General features: G+C 36.0%; 1 protein-coding gene across 6 annotated transcripts in view; it reads right to left on the bottom strand.

Moving 5' to 3' along the window:
• Positions 1 to 21,635, bottom strand: part of GPATCH2 (G-patch domain containing 2) — a 169,716-nt gene that overhangs the window by 21,877 nt on the left and 126,204 nt on the right. Inside the window, exon 9 of one of the 6 annotated variants that reach the window (XM_036865873.1) lies at positions 6,013 to 6,238. The exons of the other annotated variants lie outside the window; for them this stretch is intronic. Within the exon in view, the coding sequence (XP_036721768.1) occupies positions 6,154 to 6,238 (85 nt within the window). The 3' untranslated portion in view covers positions 6,013 to 6,153. Of the gene's footprint in view, positions 1 to 6,012; positions 6,239 to 21,635 lie in introns of those variants that run through there. 6 annotated transcript variants of the gene reach the window in all.

Genomic DNA, 21,635 nt, shown 5'->3' with positions numbered 1-21,635 from the left:
TGAAAGTATTTCTAAATGATAAAGAGTTTGTTCTGTTCAGAGAATTTTGAGTAGTTCAGGATGACTGGGTAGCAGTGTTTACAGAAGGAACTATATAATATGGCGGAAGAAGAACGCTGGGGCTCGACCATGGGCCATATGTGCCACATTTGCCCCGTGAAGGTGTTTGGATTTTATAGCTGCTGTGGGGTCATTAAAGATCATTTAGCAGAAGCAAGCTGGCCAGATTCATGGGATGCTGATGAGCTGGGGTTGGGAGGGTAACCAGGTTTGTGAGTAGTCCAGACACACAGTTCCTCCCAGGTTATCAGTCTCTGTTATAATTAAGAATAACATCATGCCACACAATGAAACTTCTTCTGAAGAAATACCTTTTTAGAAATCATTAGAAGAGTACACAGTAGCTGTTCATTGTGACTATTAAGATGGCTAGTTTCTACTTACATTGTTCTTGCACTAGTTGTGTGTAACCGGAGTCTTCTAATTGCTTGAAAAACCATTCTCCCAAGTCCATATTGCCTTTAAAACTTTATTATTTTTTTTACACTGTTCAAACTTATTAGGAAGGCCTGTTTACAAAGAGGGTGAAAAACAAATTCCAAGAACAACTCCCTCTTCTAAGCCTTTTTCTCATCTGCTGGACCCCAAATTCCCTTTTGGGTATCTGTCCAGAACAAGTGGAACAGCACATTTTCCTTCAACTCCCCTCCCCCACCCTCAATGTAGCCACATAAAGGAAAAGAGACAAACATTCAAGGAGAATAAAGTTAAAGTTAATAAAATCAGTACACTGAACCCAAAGACCTGAGCCATAAGAAAAACAGCGAGCTGTATTTCAGTAATTCTATCAAGAATTGACTACCTGCTACAGCACATTGAGAGATCGGGATTATTGATCAGTAAGATTACTCATTTAAGCCTGTCCTCCCCCCTTTCCTTCACACAGGTGCAACGGAGTTGCTACAAATAACACTAGGCAAGGTCTACTCCGTTATTTAGTTGTCACTCTTAATGCAAAACAGAGCAGTTATTTTTTTAATTTAAAATCAATGAACGTCTCAAAGGCAGCCTAGTTGCTTCAGCCTAAATGAGTCATTTGTCTTTGCAAAGCAGAACACGTGGATTATTATTCAAGGTGATGGCTGGCAATTTTTGGTTTTTGTTTGTTTTCTTTTTGCTGTGGTGTTTTGAAGAATGACCATACGTTGTCCTATGAACAGACCCAAAGTTGTTTAAAAATGTTAAGGTCCTTTTGTAAGGCACTGTTAGGAAATTACCCATCAGCCCTATCAGTATATTTGTGTCAGTCAGTGAGAGCCTTTGCTTGGGTGGAAAAGGGGAGAAAAGTCAGAACCTGGTAACTTTATAACTACTAACACCTTAAAATACTAGGGGTAAATGCACACATATCTTTAAGTGGAAAGGATAAAGAAATAATGCTTTTTTGTTATGGATTTAATAAGCAGTGTCAGCTATGATTTGAAACACTGTTTCCCATTGTACTCATTCTGAAAATTTTCCTATTAAATATTAGAAAGCAGAGCTCAGAGGGAAATCTTCGTTTTGTTCTGCTTTTGAGCCAGACTTCACTTGGTTATCCCGTCATCCTTTTAAATGGGGTGGTGGCGGGAAAGTGGGCATTTCATCCAGAGGAAAAAAAAAGTAAAAAACAAAAAAATAAAAAAATCCAAAAAAACCCCACAAAGCAGAGACAAAAAATACTAGGGAGGACCACCTTGCCTGAGAACCTGTCTTTTGACAAGGGCTGACAAGGTCTGAAGCAGGCGGTGTCAAACACAATAATATTAAAGAGAAGACAAGAGGAACTTGTCTCTTCATTGTATGCGCATTTGGCTTTTCAGAGAATTAGGCCTACTGAAAGCTGCCCCCTGGATAAGATGTGTTGCCGAGCAGCCTCGGACAAGCTGCAGAGAAGAGACAAACAGATGTGACTATGGGCCCTGGCATTTGGCAAGAACGCTCACTGTCAGTTAGAAAAATATAAGCCTGGACAGGGTATCAGCTGCACAGAAATGAAGTGGGTCTGTGGTGTCACTGGAGGAGCAATCGGTGCAAATCCAGCCCTATATGAACTTTCCCTTCTAGATCCAAATCACCCTCTCTTCCCCTTTATTCCGTGTCAATATGTCTCAACATATTAACTGAACAAGTAAACATCAGTATCTAGCACTTTTCCTTCTGTGCCAATATGCACATATCAAGTACTGTTGAGCATAAATATTTCTTAACTACCAGGATCGCATTAAATCCTTGTTTTTTTTTTAAACATTTATTTATTTTATTTACTTATTTTTGGCTGTGTTGGGTCTTCATTGCTGCGCACGGGCTTTCTCTAGTTGCGGCGTGCGTGGGCGTCTCATTGCGGTGGCTTCTCTTGCTGCGGAGCACAGGCTCTAGGTGCACAGGCTTCAGTAGTTGTAGCACGCGGGCTCAGTAGTTGTGGCTCACGGGCTCTAGAGCGCAGGCTCAGTAGTTGTGGCGCACGGGCTTCGTTGCTCTGTGGCATGTGGGATCTTCCCAGACCAGGGCTCGAACCCGTGTCCCCTGCATTGGCAGGCGGATTCTTAACCACTGTGCCAGCAGGGAGGCCCTAAATCCTTGTTTTTAATGATGTTTTCTTTCTAAGCCCCTTCTTGTGCATGAAAAACCTTTTGCATTTGGTATTGTTTGTTCACACCCTGATCAGTTGTTGGTTCTGGCGCCTTCTTTCTCTTGTGGCTTTGGTCATGTGGCGTCACGTTCTGTCTCAAGCCCATTTCCCCTCGCTTGGGAACACTCCTGACATCAGCAAGGGGTAGTTTAAGTTATAACTCAGTGTGCTGAACGCAGTACTTGTGTCCCAGGATTTGGACCCTTGCTTTACTTTGGACATATCCTATCTCGTTATAAACCTTCTGATACCTTAGTTCTTTTAGATTTAGGTCACTGCCTGGACTTCCCCAGATGCTAAAATGCCTCTGGTGACTGGATCTGTCTCTAACGCTGCGGGCTGACCTTCTCCAAGCATCAGATGCTCCTGGCCCCCATTCCTGTCACCGCCTACCTGCTGGGGCGGTTCTTGACTCTGCGGTTCGATAACCTCCGATTACCTGTTGTCTGAGGCTCCACCCCTTGGATACCGTGGTCTGCCTGCCAGGGTGCAGTTCCCCTCAACAGCTTCAGAAGGGTCTGTCCTGTTGTTAATGCTTCTTCCACCTCGTCTGAGAGTTCAAGTCCAGACCTTCTTCTTCCCAATCTGCTTTATCCTGCTACATACAGGTAGCTGGTGGCTGCTGCCAGAACTAATGTTTCCTGTGTGTTTCCTCTGTGCCAGGTTATATGCCAATAAGCACGTCCCCCATGGAGCGCCCAGCGAGTGTGAGGGGCAGCTGTGTGTCAGGAGGCTCTCGGGGAGCTCAGGGACCAGAGTCACTGCCCCAGCAGCCAAGGACTCTGCAGGGTCCTCAGAGCAGAGCCACTTGGCTGAACTGTAGTGAGCAAGGGGGTGACACGGGGGAGACGGTGGGAGGCTTCAGGTGCAAAATGTGCATATGCATACTTTTTTAGCAAGAAGGTCCGTGATTCCTATCTGATTCTGAACCATTAACAGAGACATTAACACCAAACATTATAGACTGATACCAAACTAGTATTCATAATCTAAAATACCTATCTTAATATTTCTATGGAATATTTAAAATATTCTATACACATAGACCACCTTTTCTATTTACAGTATCACAAACTATAGAATTTAATAGTGTAAGTTTTAAAAAAAAAGCCTCATCCAAATATCTACACTTATCCTATGTTCTACCTAAAAAGCGACCCCCTTCATTCCTCCGTCTCCTCACCCTGCTTTACTTTTCTTCATAGTAACTAAACTAATATTTCCAAATTATAGACAATGCATATGTATTTGTTGAAAGGTATGGAAACTATGCAACAAAAGACTGGTGACGATTATCTCCAGTGTGATGGCATTTGGTGGGAATTTTCTTCTTTATGCCTCTCCTTAATATTGGACTTTATTTTTACAATGAGCATGGGACAAAAAAAAAAAACCAAAAAAACAACAAATTATAACGAGATGAATTAGAAAACAGCAAACAAGACGATTAATAAATGTAAGTGGTTTCTGCAGCTGGGGGTATTTCTTTGTCAAAGGCATGGTGGAACTTTTCCCACCATGGAAACTGAGGTGTTAGATGAAGTTTTAGGTTCTATTGGACTGATCTGCCTGAGTCTCCGACAGAACTTCTTTCCTCTGACGCTGCCATTTCTGTTTTCCCAACTAGTTCTCTGAAAAGGCCAACTTACACCATATTTGTCAATGTTTGAGAAGGATTTTAAGGAATCTTTGGCATGTTACTTAAACTCCCTTTGCCTCAATTTCCTTACCTTCAAGAATTGGGATTAGATTAGTATTTACCTCAAAGGTTTTTTGAAGATTTTATTTAAAGAACACTGGTGTAAAACATTTGGTACAGTGCCTGCCCACACTAAGCAACTGATAACTGTTAGCTAATAAATTTACTATTATTACCATCTCCACTTTACAGATAAGAAGCCCAGGGCACAGAGAAGTGAAATAATTTACCCAGGATCACACAGTACAGGGGACACAATGGTATAAGACAACCAGAAGAATGCCTAGTGTAGAGTGTCAGGAAACAGCCACGAAATAAACATATGATGGTATAAACTCATCACATCTCAACACTATCAATATGCTATAATAAGGGTATAAATTAGGGTCATTTCTAAATAACAAGTAGGAATTTTTTTGGTAATTAATAGGAAAGTTAAATTCTTCCTTAACGTTTGATTCTGCTGGCTTTAAAAAGGTGTCATAGCACGTAAGAATAAAGCACTCATTTTCGTTTCAAAAACATTAAAAACCCACAAGCCTCCTGTGAGTCTGAAACCCACTGACTTTCTCAGGTCAGTCCACTGCCACAGATTTTTCTCTTGGCCACCACTCGGTACTTCCCACTTCAAAGCTGACTTGCTGCTTCTCCACCGGTGTGTTCCATGCTTTATCTAAAGCCCCGAGGGTCTGTGATTCTGGTGATACCATTCCTTGCGTGGGTTAATAAACACACACTTCTATATCCCTAAGCAGCTCAGTTAAATGCTGCTTCTTTTTGTAGCTCTTCATTATTCTAAACAAATGGTACCTGAAAGTGGTGGAGGTTGTTTTATGCAATTCGGGTAGATATTAGAACGTTCTGAGCGTATGTGAATGAGGACATTCTCACATCGGGAGGAAAGTTAATCTTTTCAGAGAGCAAATTATTCAGGAAGGTTTCGAAAAATCTATATGGGAGAACTGCTGTAACATTTTAGCTTCACTGGTACCGCCATCATGCTTCCCATATTTGTTTAATTCCTTCTGATTTTGTTTTAAGGAATTGTCAGTCGCCAAGTCCATGCATACATGCTAACACACGAGCAGTGTGTTCTACCCACTAGAAAAAGCTTCCTTGCCGTGTTTCCTAATTCCGCCATCTTTGAGAGCCTGCCCTTTCTCCCTTCAAAGTTCTCCCAGGGCATTTAAATCTAAATGTTCTTTCTCTCTTCAAACTTTACTAAGCTCATTATCTTTCCAAGTGCCTTTTCCTTATATTTCTTACCAATCTGTGCATATCTCTGTCATTAAACTTGTTCTACTGTATGTCCTCAAGTTGCTTTCGGATTAGAGTGGATTGTCAGTTAAATATACGCTGGAAACAATTTGAGGCCAAGCACCATGTCTAATTCACATAAGCTAGTTGTGCCTCTCATCTATGAGCAAAACAGTAAATATTTATTGAACTAAAACAAGTCAAACTACGGTAACAACTGTTGCCTCCACATTCCACTTGGCAATCAATCATGCATTTTTTAGGATAACGCTTTCTTGAACTGTTATTTCAATTCACTCAAAAATACTCATTTAACAATTAAAAAAACTTGACTATGAATCATGTATTTTACTAGATGCTAAACGAAACACAAAGAAGAATAAGAGCTCCTACCATTGAGGGGCTCATGGCCTAACGCAGGAGACACACATGAATGAGAAATTACTACATGATGTAATAAATCCACACAGTTATAGCAGCAGGCCACCGCTTTGTGGAAATGGAGAAAAATTCATTTCGCCTGAGTTCAAATTTTGATATTGTCTCTCCAGGCAGAATCTAAGTTATTTGAGGCATCTTGGAGTATTCTTTTATTCTTCACACCATAGTACCTAGGAAAAATAGGCACTTAGTAAACTGATATTGACTTAATTTACTTGATTCCTAGCTATAACTATACATTTCTGGAATCTGATTATCATTGATATTCAGTATAGAGTTTCAACAATAAGTTTATTCTAATTTCCTTAAAAAATGATAAAGCTAGTGTTGACTCTTAGGAGACATAAAAAATTACTCAAAATAAATATGATTCTTTTGGATATCTCCATTAAATGCAAGAAGATATGTGTCTATATTTAAAATATTGGGATGTTGGTCCTGATAACATCTTGCATCTTACATAAAAGAACCATCAGATCAGACTACAGATGCAGATATAATCCCACATTCTCTCTCTGATCAGACACTATGAAATGTTTCCCAGGATGGTATTTGGTATTGTTGCCATTTATAACTATTAATAAAATTATGGTATTCCTAATATTCTTAACTTTTTAAAGTGAAGTCCATGCATTATTCATTTTCATATCCACTTCATTCAGTGTAGTATATAATATTTGAATATATTTGTCGAATTGACTTTTTACTTATTGTCCTATTTGATAATTTCTGACTCTAAACCCAGCTTTAAATTCAGTAGCATTTTGGAACAAAAGTGCTGAGTTTCTCTCCTTTACCAGCTTCAGGGAATAATGGGGTTAAAAGGGCAGGACAGAAAATATATTTTATTATCTTAAAAAATTATTTTGAATACATGTTGATTTCTTAAGTCTTAGAATTTATTATCTAAATTACCAGGAACATCCAAGCTTATTGACTGTCAGCTATATATGGGGTATTATGCTAAACATTTTCACATACTGTCTTGTTTAATCCTGACAAAAACCCAGGTCTGAGGAACCTGAGGTCCAGAGAAACTGATACTTGTCAAAGATCACATAAACAGAATGTAAAGTTCTCATATTTGAACCAAGGAACACTTGCCTCGAAAGAATCATTTTTCCCCTATACCATAGTACCTCATTCAACTTAGTTATTATACTCCATTTAATAAACATCTACTGAAAATGTAATGCACGCCATGCCCTATGCCATAAAACAGGATCGAGAAATAAAAAAGATATGGCTTTCATCTGGTAGGGGTTAAAGTTATGTGGGAAAATGATTTCAACTCAATATTCAAAGAGAATTCCAAGCAGGTATGTAAGGCATTCTAGTCCCCTAGCTGAGAGAACACATCTGAAGAGGCACAAATGCCCTGAGGTGCACACATGACACGCTGTATCTGGGGCTCTGGAAGCAATTCAATATGGTGGGAGCTGGACCCTATAAAGGAGTGGGAGGAGAGGACATACCCTTGTAGCATCAAGTGTTAAGAAATTCAATGAATCTGTCCATTCACAATTATTTTAAATTCTCTAGAAAAAAAAGAATGAAGCTGCCTGTTTGACTGAATTAACCAGTTTGTCAACTACATTGATGATTAAATTCAGTGGAAAAATGCCTGACCATAATTGTTTGTAGATATAATTCTGGATTTTATTGCAGCTCTAGTCAGAAATTTACTGCTCTAATGAAGAGATGGAATCAAATGTAGATCCATTTCCAAGGCAGCTCTTGAAGTTGAGAGGTTTTGCTCATTCAATAGAGTCTACAATTCACTCGCATGATTGAGTTGGCAGATACAGGCTTAAGACTGAGCTCAGTTTTGACTTCTGTAAAGTGTCCATGACTTTGCTTGTTGAGAGGGGACTTAAAGTGATGTCATAATTCTATATGCTGTAATGGGCATCTGCTGAGTATGAATACTGAAAAGCAAAGGAAAATATGGTTGCCACTTTTATCTCCATAATGAGGAGGTAATAAAAACTGGTTATTTTAATAACGGGCCAGAATGTCTTAAACTTCTGAAAGATATAAGGAGTTACTTCTACTTTAGAATATGTCAGACAGCATTACCATTTAATATAAACTTACTTGAATTTAGGTTAAATTATTGCTTATTGATGGAATTCAGTTGGGATGCTATGACCCAGTTAAAATGCCACCTCCTTTATGCAGCCTCTTCTGATTGCCATTGCCAGAATAATTTCTCACTCCTTGGAGAAAACAATGTTTTCTACCTTAAACTAAAGCTATATATGTACATGAACTAATCCTCTAACCAGACTGTATATTCCTTGAAGGCAGTTGGGTCCATATCTGTTTTATTTTTTAAAGTAAATTTCCCTTGGCTCTTACAAGCCTTGCCAATTTAGGTACTTAGTAAATAGTTGTTGAATGAAATTTAACAAGGCACGCCAGAGTTTTTAGAGTAACTTGTCTTTATGATAATCAGTATTTTTATTGAGGTTCCAATTTCTATAATAAGGAAATGTTTACTTATGGAAATAGAAAACCACAAGACTTATTTGGTTCATATCTTGGGCTTCGGGATATAAATATCTGCAAAATCAAGCTTTTACATGTAAACCAGCTTTTAAAGTATATGCAGGTACCTTGATGGTAAAGTGTTTCCCTTTCTACATAATTTTGCATTTCACTAAGTGTAACTTTGTGAAAGGAATGCTTTCAGTTACTCCTCTTCCATGATAGCTTTTGGCAGATGAATGAACATCACGTACATAAAATTTCTGCAGACTTGTTAGTAAATGTTTGCTAGACTGTGAAATATACTGTAATAGCTAGGTAAGGTAACAGGAAGCTTGTGATGACTACAGGAACACTAATATTCAATAATTAGGAGGAAGAGTACTTCAGGATTCTCCTCATTCAATCCAATTGAAACACTTGCAAAGTTGGAGTGCCTTAGCTTATATTCAGGATTAGTTTTGCCATCAAGATCTTAGAACCAAACATCCTTTATAATTTTGGTAAACCAGGTCTATTACTCTCTGTATCTGGGAGGTCTATTGCCTTTAAATGTCCATGAAGAAACAGTATACAGAAATTAAATGTCAAATATAAACTCTTTCCTCTTTTTTCATTTACATAATGAATTTCTTTGGAAAACCATGGAAGCCTCTACATTTTTTAATTTTCAGAAAACAAATGCCAAATGATCAAATAAAAATCATATTAGCTGCAATCAGTCAAAATGTCACTTTATTTTTGCTAAGTAATGTATAAGTAATCTAAATAACGTTTAAAAATTACTATTTCAGAAGAGTTAATGGTTTTTCTTTACTAGATTTGAGAAAACGGTCAAGTTAATTTTTATACTCCTTAGAACTAAGACTTGGAAAGTAAAAAGGACACTGCTGTATAAATTATCTACCATTTGACCTGGGAAAGTTATTTAACTCCTCTGTTTCCTCATATGTAAAATGAGGATAATAAGAATCTCTACCTCATAGGGTAATTTTGGAAATTAAATGAGTTAAAATAAAATACAGTTTTCCCTCAGTATCCACAAGTTCTGCATCTGTGGATTCAACCAACCTTGGATCAAAAATATTTGGAAAAAAAAAAATTCTAGAAAGTCCCCAAAAGCAAAACCTGAATTTTCTGTGTGCCAGCAACTACTTACAGAGCACTTACATTGTATTGGGTATTATAAGTAATCTACAGATGACTTAAAGTATAAGGGAGGATATGTGTAGGTTATATACAAATACTATACCATTTTATATATGGGAATATACCATTTTATATATGGGAATTGAGCATTTGTGGATTTTGGTATTCATGGGGGAGGGGGTCTTAGAACCAATCCCCTGTGGATATTGAGGTACTACTACACATCATTAACACAGTAAATTTTATGGTACTAACTATTATATGAACTGGTATATAGTGTTCAAGGCAAAGAGTAATTGGAGATGATGCTGGAATAGTAAGAGCAGTAAGACCAAGAAAGGCCTTGCAAGCCATGTTTAGGACTTGATCCTAAGGGCAATGGGAAGTCATTGAGAATTTTTAAGAACACTCAAATACATATGGGATTTCCAAATGCCATTCCGGCTGGGCTGTGGGGAATGAATGAAGGGGACACGAGTGAGAGACTGAAAGGAATAAAGGATAGTGCCTAGGGTTTCCTGACCAGGATATCAAATCCTGGTTCCACACATATCACCTGGCCCAGTGCCTTTTATTCACTTGGCACAAAAAGTCCTTAAAGGTGTGTGGAAATTGTGCAAAAACATCAGTTTTTTCTTAATATTTATTTATTTAATATTTATTTTGGCTGCGCCAGGTCTTAGTTGTGGCATGCGGGATCTTTTAGTTGCGGCAGGCAGCCTTTTTAGTTGCAGCATGTTCACTCTTAGTTGTGGCATGCATGTGGGATCTAGTTCTCTGACCAGGGATCGAACCTGGGCCCCCTGCACTGAGAGCATGGAGTCTTACCCACTGGACCACCAGGGAAGTCCCTGAACATCATTTTTCAAAAGAAACATAAGCAATATCATACTAAAAGACTAGAAAACCATGACATGCTCATTGTATCAGTAGAGAAATGTAAACCTGACCACTTACTCTAATCACTTATTTTGCCACTTAAATATAGGCATGTTATGTAGAAGTCCTGGATTCCTGTAATTCTAAAAAAAAGTCATAACTAGAGTATTCTGAGAACATGGTGGCAGTGACACTGTGGTTTTTGAATCCACATAATAACATGTAGGATAACCCAAAACGCTTGGACAACAATTACTAGCCAGAGAGATGACAGCATTCAGAAAATAACAGAAATAAAAGGGGAAAAAAAATTACTTCAGAAATGAAACTGAACTAGGACACAAGAATAAATAAATATGATGAAGAAGTAGAAGATAAGAACATAATGAAAAATGGAAAATGCAAAGGATAAAAATGTTAAAAATAAAAAAGATTTGAGAGAAAGTGATAGCTACAGAAGATAGGCAAGGAGATCCAATATATGTATGATAGAAAATGTTGAAACAAAACCAAAGCAATGAAACAAAATAAAAATGAAAAATTATAATTGGAGAAAATCTTGAAATTTATTTTAAAAGTAATAAAACTACCACTGAAAGAGCCTACTTCATCCTTAGGAAAAACACATAGAATGACCAACATCAGCATATAGTCTAGTCAAACCCTTGGGTTTTAAAGAAAAGAAAAACATATACTGAGCATTTGGGCAACACCAAATCACTTATATGTGAGAGAAAAATCAGACTGTATCACACACAAAACAACATTTTACATAGACAATGGACTAACATATTTGAAACAGTTAAGGAAAGAAAATATGAGCCATGGATTGTATATCTGGCCAAAGTGACCTTTAAATATACAGGGTCTGGACAAACCATTAATAATATGCAGGGACTCAGGGAATATTGTTCCCATGAGACCTGCCGGAGGAACCAACCAGAGAATAAACCTCAGACAACAGAAAGAACAGAGACGCACTGACTTCAGATAAGACAGGGATCATTAAAAACATATTTATTCATAGAATTAAAACTAAATGAACTGAATTAAAACTAAAACTAGAACTGAAACTAAGGAGACGGTATAGTATCGAATGGCTATATGCTTCAGCATTGAATGGCTATATGCTTCAGCATTGAATGGCTATATGACTAGACTAAGGAGACAGTATAGTATTGAATGGCTATATGCTTCAGACTATATGTATGCTACACACATACGTATAGTACAACTACCTAAAAATGGAAAGAGATGAAAGCTATATAGGAAAAATAGAATAAATTTGCTGACCGTCCTGTAGGTATTAGCAGAGAAATAATTAACTTCAAAACAAATGTGTGGGAGAGGGATGAGAAGGGCAAAGAGGTTCCTAGCTTATTTCAATACTGCTCAGAGCAGAGAACCAACTGCAAATAGCCCCCCACCCTCAAAAGGGGAAGGGGACTAAGGCTGTTATATAAAAGTATTAAAATAAAGGTAATTTATTAAAATAAAGGTAATTACAAAAAATAGCCTTCCTATAAATCAAACGGTATACTAGAGCGAGAGAAAAGGAAATGGAAAAATACGGAGAGAAAGATATGTCTGCTTATCTTAAAAATAGAAGAAAAAAAAAAGCCAATGGAAGGGTAAACCATAAACAAAACAAAACAAAGCGATAGCTACCTATATGACGGGGGGAGGGGAACAAGTGGTGAGGACTGAATAGAAGTTAGACTCCTTTGAAAGTAATTTCTTGAGGAGATTTGATTGTGGAACCTGTAACTATTTTTATATTATTATAAAACAAATAAAAATTTAAAAAGCAGTCTCTGAAAACTAAAATGAAACTAATGAACCTAACTATGGGTTAGTATATCTATACTTAGAAACTATTTCAAGTGACTTTAAAACACAGGAATTTGTGCATTCCTAGTGAAATATAGACGAAGTACAAAAAGACTAGAAAAAGGGAAAAACTTAAACTATTTTCAGTAATTATTTGATCAGTGGTCATGACGGTATGGTGATTCTGAGACTATTGTGTATGTATGGTGGGATCAATAAAATGAACAATTATTATGCTGTCACCAGAGGTAATATTTTTATGTTGAAAAAAGACAGATGAAAGCCAATGATGGAAAATACAAAAACAATGAAGTCTCGAATTTGAACTGGAACTATCAGTATGAGCTAATTTGTTAAAAAAAAAAAGTCTAAGTATTTTGCTAAAAAGGCCTCGAAATAATGACACCCCTAATATGCGGATTGTGGCTTCTAAAATTATTTCCCAGTAAATGAATCAGCACTTCTTAAAGAAATGGCTGATTCTTGGTCTAGGCCAGAAAAGGTCCAAGGTAGCCTTGGAAATATAAACATACCAGAAAGCAAGGAAGAAAGCAAAGTCTCGTAGCAAGGAAACAGACTCAGGAACCCATTTAAATAATCTCCCATTGCCCAAAGATGGGCCAATTTTAACACCAATTAGGATGATAACAAATGGATTGAAACACATGGGATCTGTTTAAATCAATGAGTTAAAAAAAAATAGAATAAAATTTCACCAGTCACCTCCGGAAAGTGTAAGGAATCAATTAATTTTGAAAACTGATGGCTAAAGGAAAAGGAGCAAGTATTTATCTTGCTTTACCTACATGATCTGTACCTCAGAGTAATCAAGTATTTGAAGGGGCTAAGTTTGAAACAGAAGTAATCTAATTAATGAACCAAAGTGAGAGGACAGAATTAACATATCACCGTTCCGTGACCCTTAGTGAATGAATTGGGGTAACCATCTTTATGGCTAATAAATCACAGAAAGAGATGTGGAAGGGAGAGAAGTCTAGGCCACCACCTCTGGAACAGTTTTGCCAAAACAAAACAACAAAACTTAACCTGAATCAAATCAATTCTCTAGCTCGAAATACCCACTGCAGAAAACTCAAGGGACAGAGGAATAGGTTAAATGACACCATGTGGATAAAATCAGCAGCATTCCTCAGATGTGGGAAACTTTATAGGACAATCTGACTTCCTTTTCTTCTTCTTTTTTTGTTTTTTGCCACACCACATGGTGTGCGGTATCTTAGTTTCCTGACCAGGAGTCGAACCTGCTAATCTGATGTCTTCAAACAAAAAATTTCAAGGAAAAAACAAAGGGGGAGGAGGGCCTATAAATCAATGGGAACTTGAGATATATATATATATATATGTCAACCAATTTTAACAGATCTCCTTTGGATCCCAATTTAAACAATGTATAAGACAAAAGATTATGAAATAATTGGAGACATCTGAGTATCAGCTGCAATTAAACACACATATACATATACATTCATATATATTAAAGAATTATTGTTTTTTTAATAGATGTGATAATGGTATGGTGTTTTTTTTTCCTTAAGAGACTTATTTTTTAGAGAAACATACTGATATATTTCAGTCGAAATAAGATATAGATGAAACAAGGTTGGCCACATGTAATTACCTAAGACAGTTTTGACAGCTGCAGTTTTGAGCTTATATTTTTCTCTGTATTTCTGCTTATGATGACATTTTCCATAATAAAATATTGTTAAAAACTGCTTTTACCATCCTGACATTGCAAGTGAAAAGGCATCTTTTCAACTCTTAAGACTGCCAGTATGAAGCCATTATAGGTTTTTTTCATATCTTAGTGAGACTCTCCGTAATTTTAAAGTGATCAAATCTGAAATTAAATGAAGTTATCCATGAAGTCCATGTCATCTAGTCTGTATACATCCCTGGACTATAAATTGATATAAAAAGATTACAGAAATCCCTACCTGAGGTTTATTGTCCTTAGAAAGGATAATGCATAGTTTTTATTCCATCTTTCTAATTAGTAATTTAAGCATATGTTCAGCATTTAATTCTAAATGTTTGCCTTTTCCCCAAGCTCGAAGACAGCTGTCCAAGATTTGAATGCCAGAAAACATTTAAATATCAACATCTGTTGAATTATGTTAATTTAGTGTAATATAATTGGGCATGAGTTGGAATTGATCAGAAGTATATGAAATAAACAAAAGATAAATTCCCAACAATGTCTTAGTATACAAACAAATCACTACGGGGTGATGAAAAAATATTTCTAAGGAGAAAGGGCAAGGAAAAATACTGATTATGAAGAAATTGATTCTTTTAAATACATAGCTCTAACTGTATGGGACATGATTTTGTGATATTTGAACTTATTTTTAAATTGGCTCAGAAGTGAAAGATAATTAAAATTAGCTAAAACAAGTGATAGTTAATAGTTTAATATTTGAATATATTTATAACTTATTAAGTGAAACATTAAAACATTCTAATTACTTATATATTCATTAAATTTTTTAGATTGCAGATGATTCCTGTTATGTTATAAACAGTTACATACCTCAAAATTTAAGAGCTGATGTAACTTCTGTTCTACAGACATAAAATAGTATTTTAAACCAAAAGAGTTTTCCATGTGGCAGATGGATTTATTAGGTTTATTCTGGGGACGGGAAGGTACAAATTATCAAGTAGTGGCCTTGTTTATTGTATTGCTGATTTAAAATATTCATTTTTATATCAATTCTTTTACTAATAAGTTAGGTATGATTGTTGTTTTGGGAAGTATTCTGGCACATATACACATTGAATGAACAGATCCCTGAATGCCCCTGTAATGAAATTCTAATGCAGGCAGCAGGAGCTATACAAGCTGTTGTGATGTGGCCCTGCAGGTGTGCTGTCACCATTTCCTAGGGGAACCATCTCTGGGAGTTAAAGGTTAGTTCCGTGTCCATGCCCATTTAATCACAGGACCAATTTGGGGAGTGCCAACTGTGATACAGACACCAGTCTGTAAGGAAGTGGACGTCAGAAGACAAATTTATTTCAGCTACAGGTCACTGGAACAGCTTTCATATGCTAACTATTCTTTATTATTAGTGACCATGGCCAAATTCAACTGCTGTTCCAGAGGTGAGAGGCTGTGCATACTTTTAGTCATTTGAAAATATCTAGTTCATCTATCAGATTTCAAGAAAAAGGGGAAACAGTAATGAAATGTTTCACCACGGAGTACTTGATTGCTTTTTTACTTACCACACACTGGACATATATATTTCAAATGGCAAATCCCCCCTTTTTCTTTTCTGTGTGGGTTATTCACATTAAACTGAAAAGCAATCTCTCAAAATTCTAATTGGCTGATAATTACTTTTATTTAGTGTAATCACAATTTAAAATAACTCTCTATAATCATTAGTTTAAAATTTTGGCAAGGAAGCTTAGAATTTCAGGATGCCAAAAGGACAGGAGGCAGAATTGACTTTCTGAGAACAGTGCCTTTTTTAAATACAATAATTTGGTTATATAGAGTACAACAGATTAATTAAATTCCTTGGAAAGCACTTATGTTGCATATGTGGTATGTTTCCAATTATTCTACTCTAAATACTTCTATACCTAAAAGTTATTCAAATTTTTAAAAAATTAGAACACATGTGCAATTAAATGTATTCCAGTTAAATAAATATGGAATGCATACATTCTAATTAAAGGGAATGTGTGAATACTTCCTAGTTGTTCATTCACACATACAGAAGAATGAATTAAAATAATCTAAAAGATACTTTTCTATCTGGAGGATTGAGTAAATGTTTTTAGAACAATAAAATTTAATGCTAATTTTAGATTTGGAAAAAGAAAAATAATAAAGGGCTAGAAATTTTATTTTGAAAATTAGTATTTTAAAAGCAGTTTCAAGCCATTATTTTGGAATATAAAGTACACAGAATATAAAATGTTGAGTGATATAGCTTGCTTTAAAATATGGTGTTGAACCATTAGTTTTAACATGACAAAAGAGAATTTGTTTTAAATTAAATCTTTACTAATGTAGGATAAGTAAGTCTCATTTTAAATAATTAAAATAAAGCATCACTTACTTTTGCTGATACACTTAATTTTGTTGATACATTTCTGTGAAAAGCAACACTAGCCAAATATAGTCCATGTCATTAACCAGTACTCTAATGAACAGTTATCCCAATTTATTAACAGCTGCTCAAAAATGTAGTAATTAATAGTTTCATTTATTTTTGGCAAACTCGCAAAATGACAAATAGTTTTGTATCTGTTGCAAATTAGGTCTCCTTTCCAAATAACAGATGACACTATGGGGAAGACTGAGCAAACTGAATTCTTGAACATCTTTGGATCTTTAGAAGATCAAATAAAGAACAGCTGTAATTCTATCTGTTACATCTGCAACAAAATACAGTGACTTGTATCGTCACGTGAAAACAAATATGCTCTGTATTAATGTAAATAGGAATGTTCTCTCTAACCTGATGGAAGAAGGTTGACATGAATGTGTGTGTGTGTGTGTGTGTATGTGAATGTGATGGGATTTGTTTTGATTCTCTGATTAAATCTATTGCCATTTTTTTCATTTTAGAAGATTCTTTTTACTACTAATCAGGCAAGAAAGTGACAGCAAAGGAAAAAAAAGTTTATTTTTCCCTCCTTATTATTTATTAATTGATCACTCAAGAAATTAGAGCACACAGCACTCAGGGATTTTCAAGTCATTTGACACTAGTAGATGAAAAATGTAATGCTTGTAAGAACTAAGTAAAAGTGAATTAACAAACATATGTTTCTGAAAGACATTTTAAAATAGTAAGTCAAATTTAATAATATTGGCAATAAAATGTTTTTACTTGATTGCAAATTACATATCAGACTGCCAGATAATTTAGCCTTGGTGCTTCACAAGAGTAATGTAAATGGCAAAAATCATGTAAGTAAGGAAGCAGGGCAAATTAAAAAAAAAAGGAAGATGCCAGATCTGACATGATCTACTATCAATCTTTTTGTATGGATTCTTAGAATGATAAAGACTAATCTTTAACATAAAAATGTGTTTAAAAAAGCAAGATCTTTTCAAGAACAGTACATCACTCAGTGTCAGGCATTGTTTCATGCATGCTTTACTGACTTTCAATTGGGAAGGCTATATTGAACTTTCTGGTACTAATCAAAGGTTATCATATGGGAAACAATGTGAAATTATTTAATTGTAATTTTAAATGAGGTGAAGGGAGAGAAAAAGATTTTTCTAATTTTGAGAAGTATAAAATCTGAATACTGAAATAAAAATTAAAGGGTTTGAATAGCAAGTCTGGAATTTAAGAGAAAGATACAGGTTAAAGAATAACTCTAGATGTCACTAGTATTTCTATAAAACACTTAGGTGCATTGTCTCAATGTTTAGTTGAGTGTGTGTGTGTGTGTGTGTGTGTGTGTGTGTATGTATGTTCCACTTTGGCTAATAATCTATTGCATGCAACGATCACTCAAAAACCATGCCTGTTAATTATTAAATATTGACAGTGACAGATAATACATAGTGGTTTTTAAAAATAACAAATGTACATGCTTTCATGCATTTATATATTGAAAGACCTTTGTGTTTTCCTGAGTTTATTTATGCTTTCAAAGGTTTAAAGGTATGTAAAAATGAGAGAATGGCACGAACAAACTCTAGACATGCATTTTATATTAGGGGAGAGATAGTACACAGTAAAACTAAGAAGAAACTTCATAATAGGAAAATGGACAGAGAACACTGAAGAAACGGAAGAATGATTGGAAAATAAAACCCCGCAGACTAATCAAAAAGAATTATCAGATGGGAATAACCAATAAGATATAAACAACACAGGAATGTAAGACAGGAAACAGGTAACTTCAAGCACCACCGCAATGTAAAATCTTGGGAGAACACATCAAATGAATATGTGAGGATAGTGTCTTGATGAAAAATGTTCACACCACTCAATATCTGACACACCTAGTCTATGATATGGGCTCCCCACAGAGAATAAAAATGAAGCAACAAACCAAAAGAAAGATGTATAAGACCAGTATCACTAGGACCAATTAGATCAAATTATACCTCTGATAATAATCAGTATTTGTTTAAATTAGTTTACATTATACCTATCTTTTTTTTACCTTTTTTTTTAAAGGCTTTCTTTTTTACCTTTTTAAATCAGTCAAAAGTTTGATTATAGGACCCACGAAGTATCATATCATAAAAGTCTGAGAATGTTAATTATGTTTAGAATAAACATATGAACAAATACAACGCATTAACATTTCAGGAATAACTATCTGCATATGATGGAATGGCATGTGACAACGAGCACTGTTGATGGTAAACGAAGCTTGGGAGGAGATGTTTGCAGAATGAGAAGCAAGGTAGGAAATCCAAAGGAACGATGCCCTTTCAGGAGGCGGAAGTATAGGAAACCTTGAAAAACAAAGTCCGTTATTGATGAGAACTTCCTGAGGGAATTGACTGAAATTATTAAAGCGGGTTATGTGTTTAAAGGAGAACTTCAGGTTGTTACCTCCTTGGTACTGTAAGACATAAATCAGTCTAAAAGTTGGAAAAGAGACAATTCTCCTGCACCCATCATTGATTTAAAGAGCCTAGATGAACATTAAAGTAAATGTGGCAAAAAAAGGAGAAATGCCATAAATTGGACACCCAGAAAACTGCCAAACTGCACTACAGTCAGTGGCATTGGTAAATACGTCCCTAAAACCCTTCTATGGAGATCTTGAAAATTCCCCCAGGGAGCCGAGGGTAAGACGTACTACCTTCCAGAGGTTAAAGCCATAACTGCAGTGCCCTTTATTCATTCAGAACTTCAGTGAGGAACGCCCACCTTAAGAGTGTGCTGTACTCTTGCACTTCAAAATCTCAGCTTTGAGTCATTAACAGCAGACCACTTGTGCACTTACCTTTTCTTATCTGCCTGGTATATTTTGGGAGTAAATGGTCCTAAAATTGATTGATTCAATGAATTACAGTTCTCTTCTCTAACCTTTGTATTTTTCTACAAGTTGAAAAAGGGAAGTGCAGTCACTTATATCCAAAAGGGGTAAGGAAAGTCAAGCCAATATTAAAAATACTAAGGAAGAAAATGGCTTCAAGGGAGGAACACAGAAAAATGCACACAAATGAAGAAGATGAAGAATTTTCATCCTGCACTCAATGTTGTAACGAAATTTAAGCTTGAGTCTTTCCTTGTGTTTATTTCACCTTTACAGGTTGCCTCATGCCTAACACAACTGATACCCTCAGAGAGACAAGAAAATACACCACATCCACCAAACAGGATAAAGAGGATGTAGAAAAGGAATGTTGAAAGAAACAAGGTGAGCTCTTGGAAATGCAATGTATTAGAGAATTTTTTAAATCCACAAAACATTTGGGACATAACCATTAATAAAACTGCCCAGAAATCTTTGAAGACAACAATATAGAAAAGTTAAAAAAACAAAACAAAACTGGAGGATCATTTGACGGTGCTCCAACATCCAAATAACAGGAGAACAGAGGAAATGGCAACCACTGGAAATTATTGGAGAAATGTCTTCAAAATCCTGAGGCAAAATGGTTTCCAAAGTAGAATTCAATTCCCAGCTAAATCAATCAATGTGAGACTAGAATAAAGACATTTTCAGAGATGCAGAGTCTCACAAATGTAACCACACCTGTTCTCTTTCTCAGAAAGCTCAGGAAAAATAATGGCATGGGATCCAGGGAAAAGGAAATTCCACATAGGAGAGAGATGAGGAAACCCCCAGGATGAGAAGTGAAGAGAGATCCTAGGACAGCAGATGTGCAGCTGGTCCAGACAGCAAAGAGTCCAGAATAGACCTGAAAAATGGGGAGCTCCAAGAAGGATGCCACCGAGGCAGAGAATTGAGGGGAGTTACACTTCTGTGTAGACGTGGTTGATGAACTGGGCTAGGCACATAGAAAACAAAGCAAATGAAAAATAAGACATAGCTCTACAGCAACACACAAGTTATACATCTATAAATAATATCTACATGTATGATCATACTAATGCAAACAATAAATATTTACTTGGTCTGAATATTATGATATAACCATTAGGAAGAAAGAGGGGAAGAAAAGCAGATATGGGTGTGGTGTGTGTGTGTGTGTACAGGGCACACAGCAGGAAGTCAATAGGTAATACTAAACTAAAAGCTTCAAGAAATAGTAATATAAGCATGTAATTTAGGTCAATACTGGAAGAAATACCTAAGAGTTGAAAGTGGATTTTTTTGGAGTGCGAAATTAGAGAATGAGGAAAAATAAGGCTGGGGCCTGCTGTACTTTGTTATGTCTTATAGAATGATTTGACATTCTAAATTATGTACGAGAAAAATAGGACAAAAAATAAAACTTAACAAGTGCTTAGGAAGCACCAGATGGAAATAACAATACCAGACTTTTCATAACAGCTACCGTAAGAACTCTTACATTTTAAGTGCTTTATAGGCATGCACTCATACATTCCTTATAACAATGTTATTAGATAAGTACAACTATTTTCTTTATTTCACGGATAAGTAAACTGAGGGACAGAGAGGTTATGTATTTTGCTCAGGGTCACCCAGCTAGTAAGTGGTGAAACTGGGATCAGAAGTCAGGCACCCTAACCGCAGAGGCTGTACACAGAGGCCAAGATAAGGACTCAGTCAGTGCACTGTACTGCCACAGAATCAATGGCAAACTCATTTGACAAATATTTTATGCAGCAAATATTTCCTATGTAATAGGCATTGTTTTTGGTACTGGGGATACACCAGTGAGTAAAGCAAAGATTTTGCCCTCATGAAGCTTAAAGGTAATAGAGACAATAAGGGGTAATAGAGACAAGAAGGAAGACACAAAAAGCAGAGCTGGTGGAGAGTGGGCCTTTCTTACATTGAGCACAGACTTCTGACATGAGTGGGGTTGGTATGTTGGAGAAACAGGAAAGTAACCACTGTACCTGGAGTAGGTGAATAACGTAGTTCAAGTGGGAGAAGATGAGGTCAAGGAGGAAACAAAGAAGGGCAGGGTCAGAACACATATGGCCTTGTTGGGCAAGATAAAGACTTTGGCTTTTACTTGGAATGAAGTAGAAAGCCACTTAAGAGTTTACTTTAAAAAAAAAAGAAAAAATAAATATATCTTTATTGAGGTGTAGTTGG

The sequence above is a fragment of the Balaenoptera musculus genome, chromosome 1 (assembly GCF_009873245.2).
Source record: "Balaenoptera musculus isolate JJ_BM4_2016_0621 chromosome 1, mBalMus1.pri.v3, whole genome shotgun sequence".
NCBI classification, from domain to species: Eukaryota; Metazoa; Chordata; class Mammalia; order Artiodactyla; family Balaenopteridae; genus Balaenoptera; species Balaenoptera musculus.
This window is presented reverse-complemented; position numbering and strand designations above follow the sequence as displayed.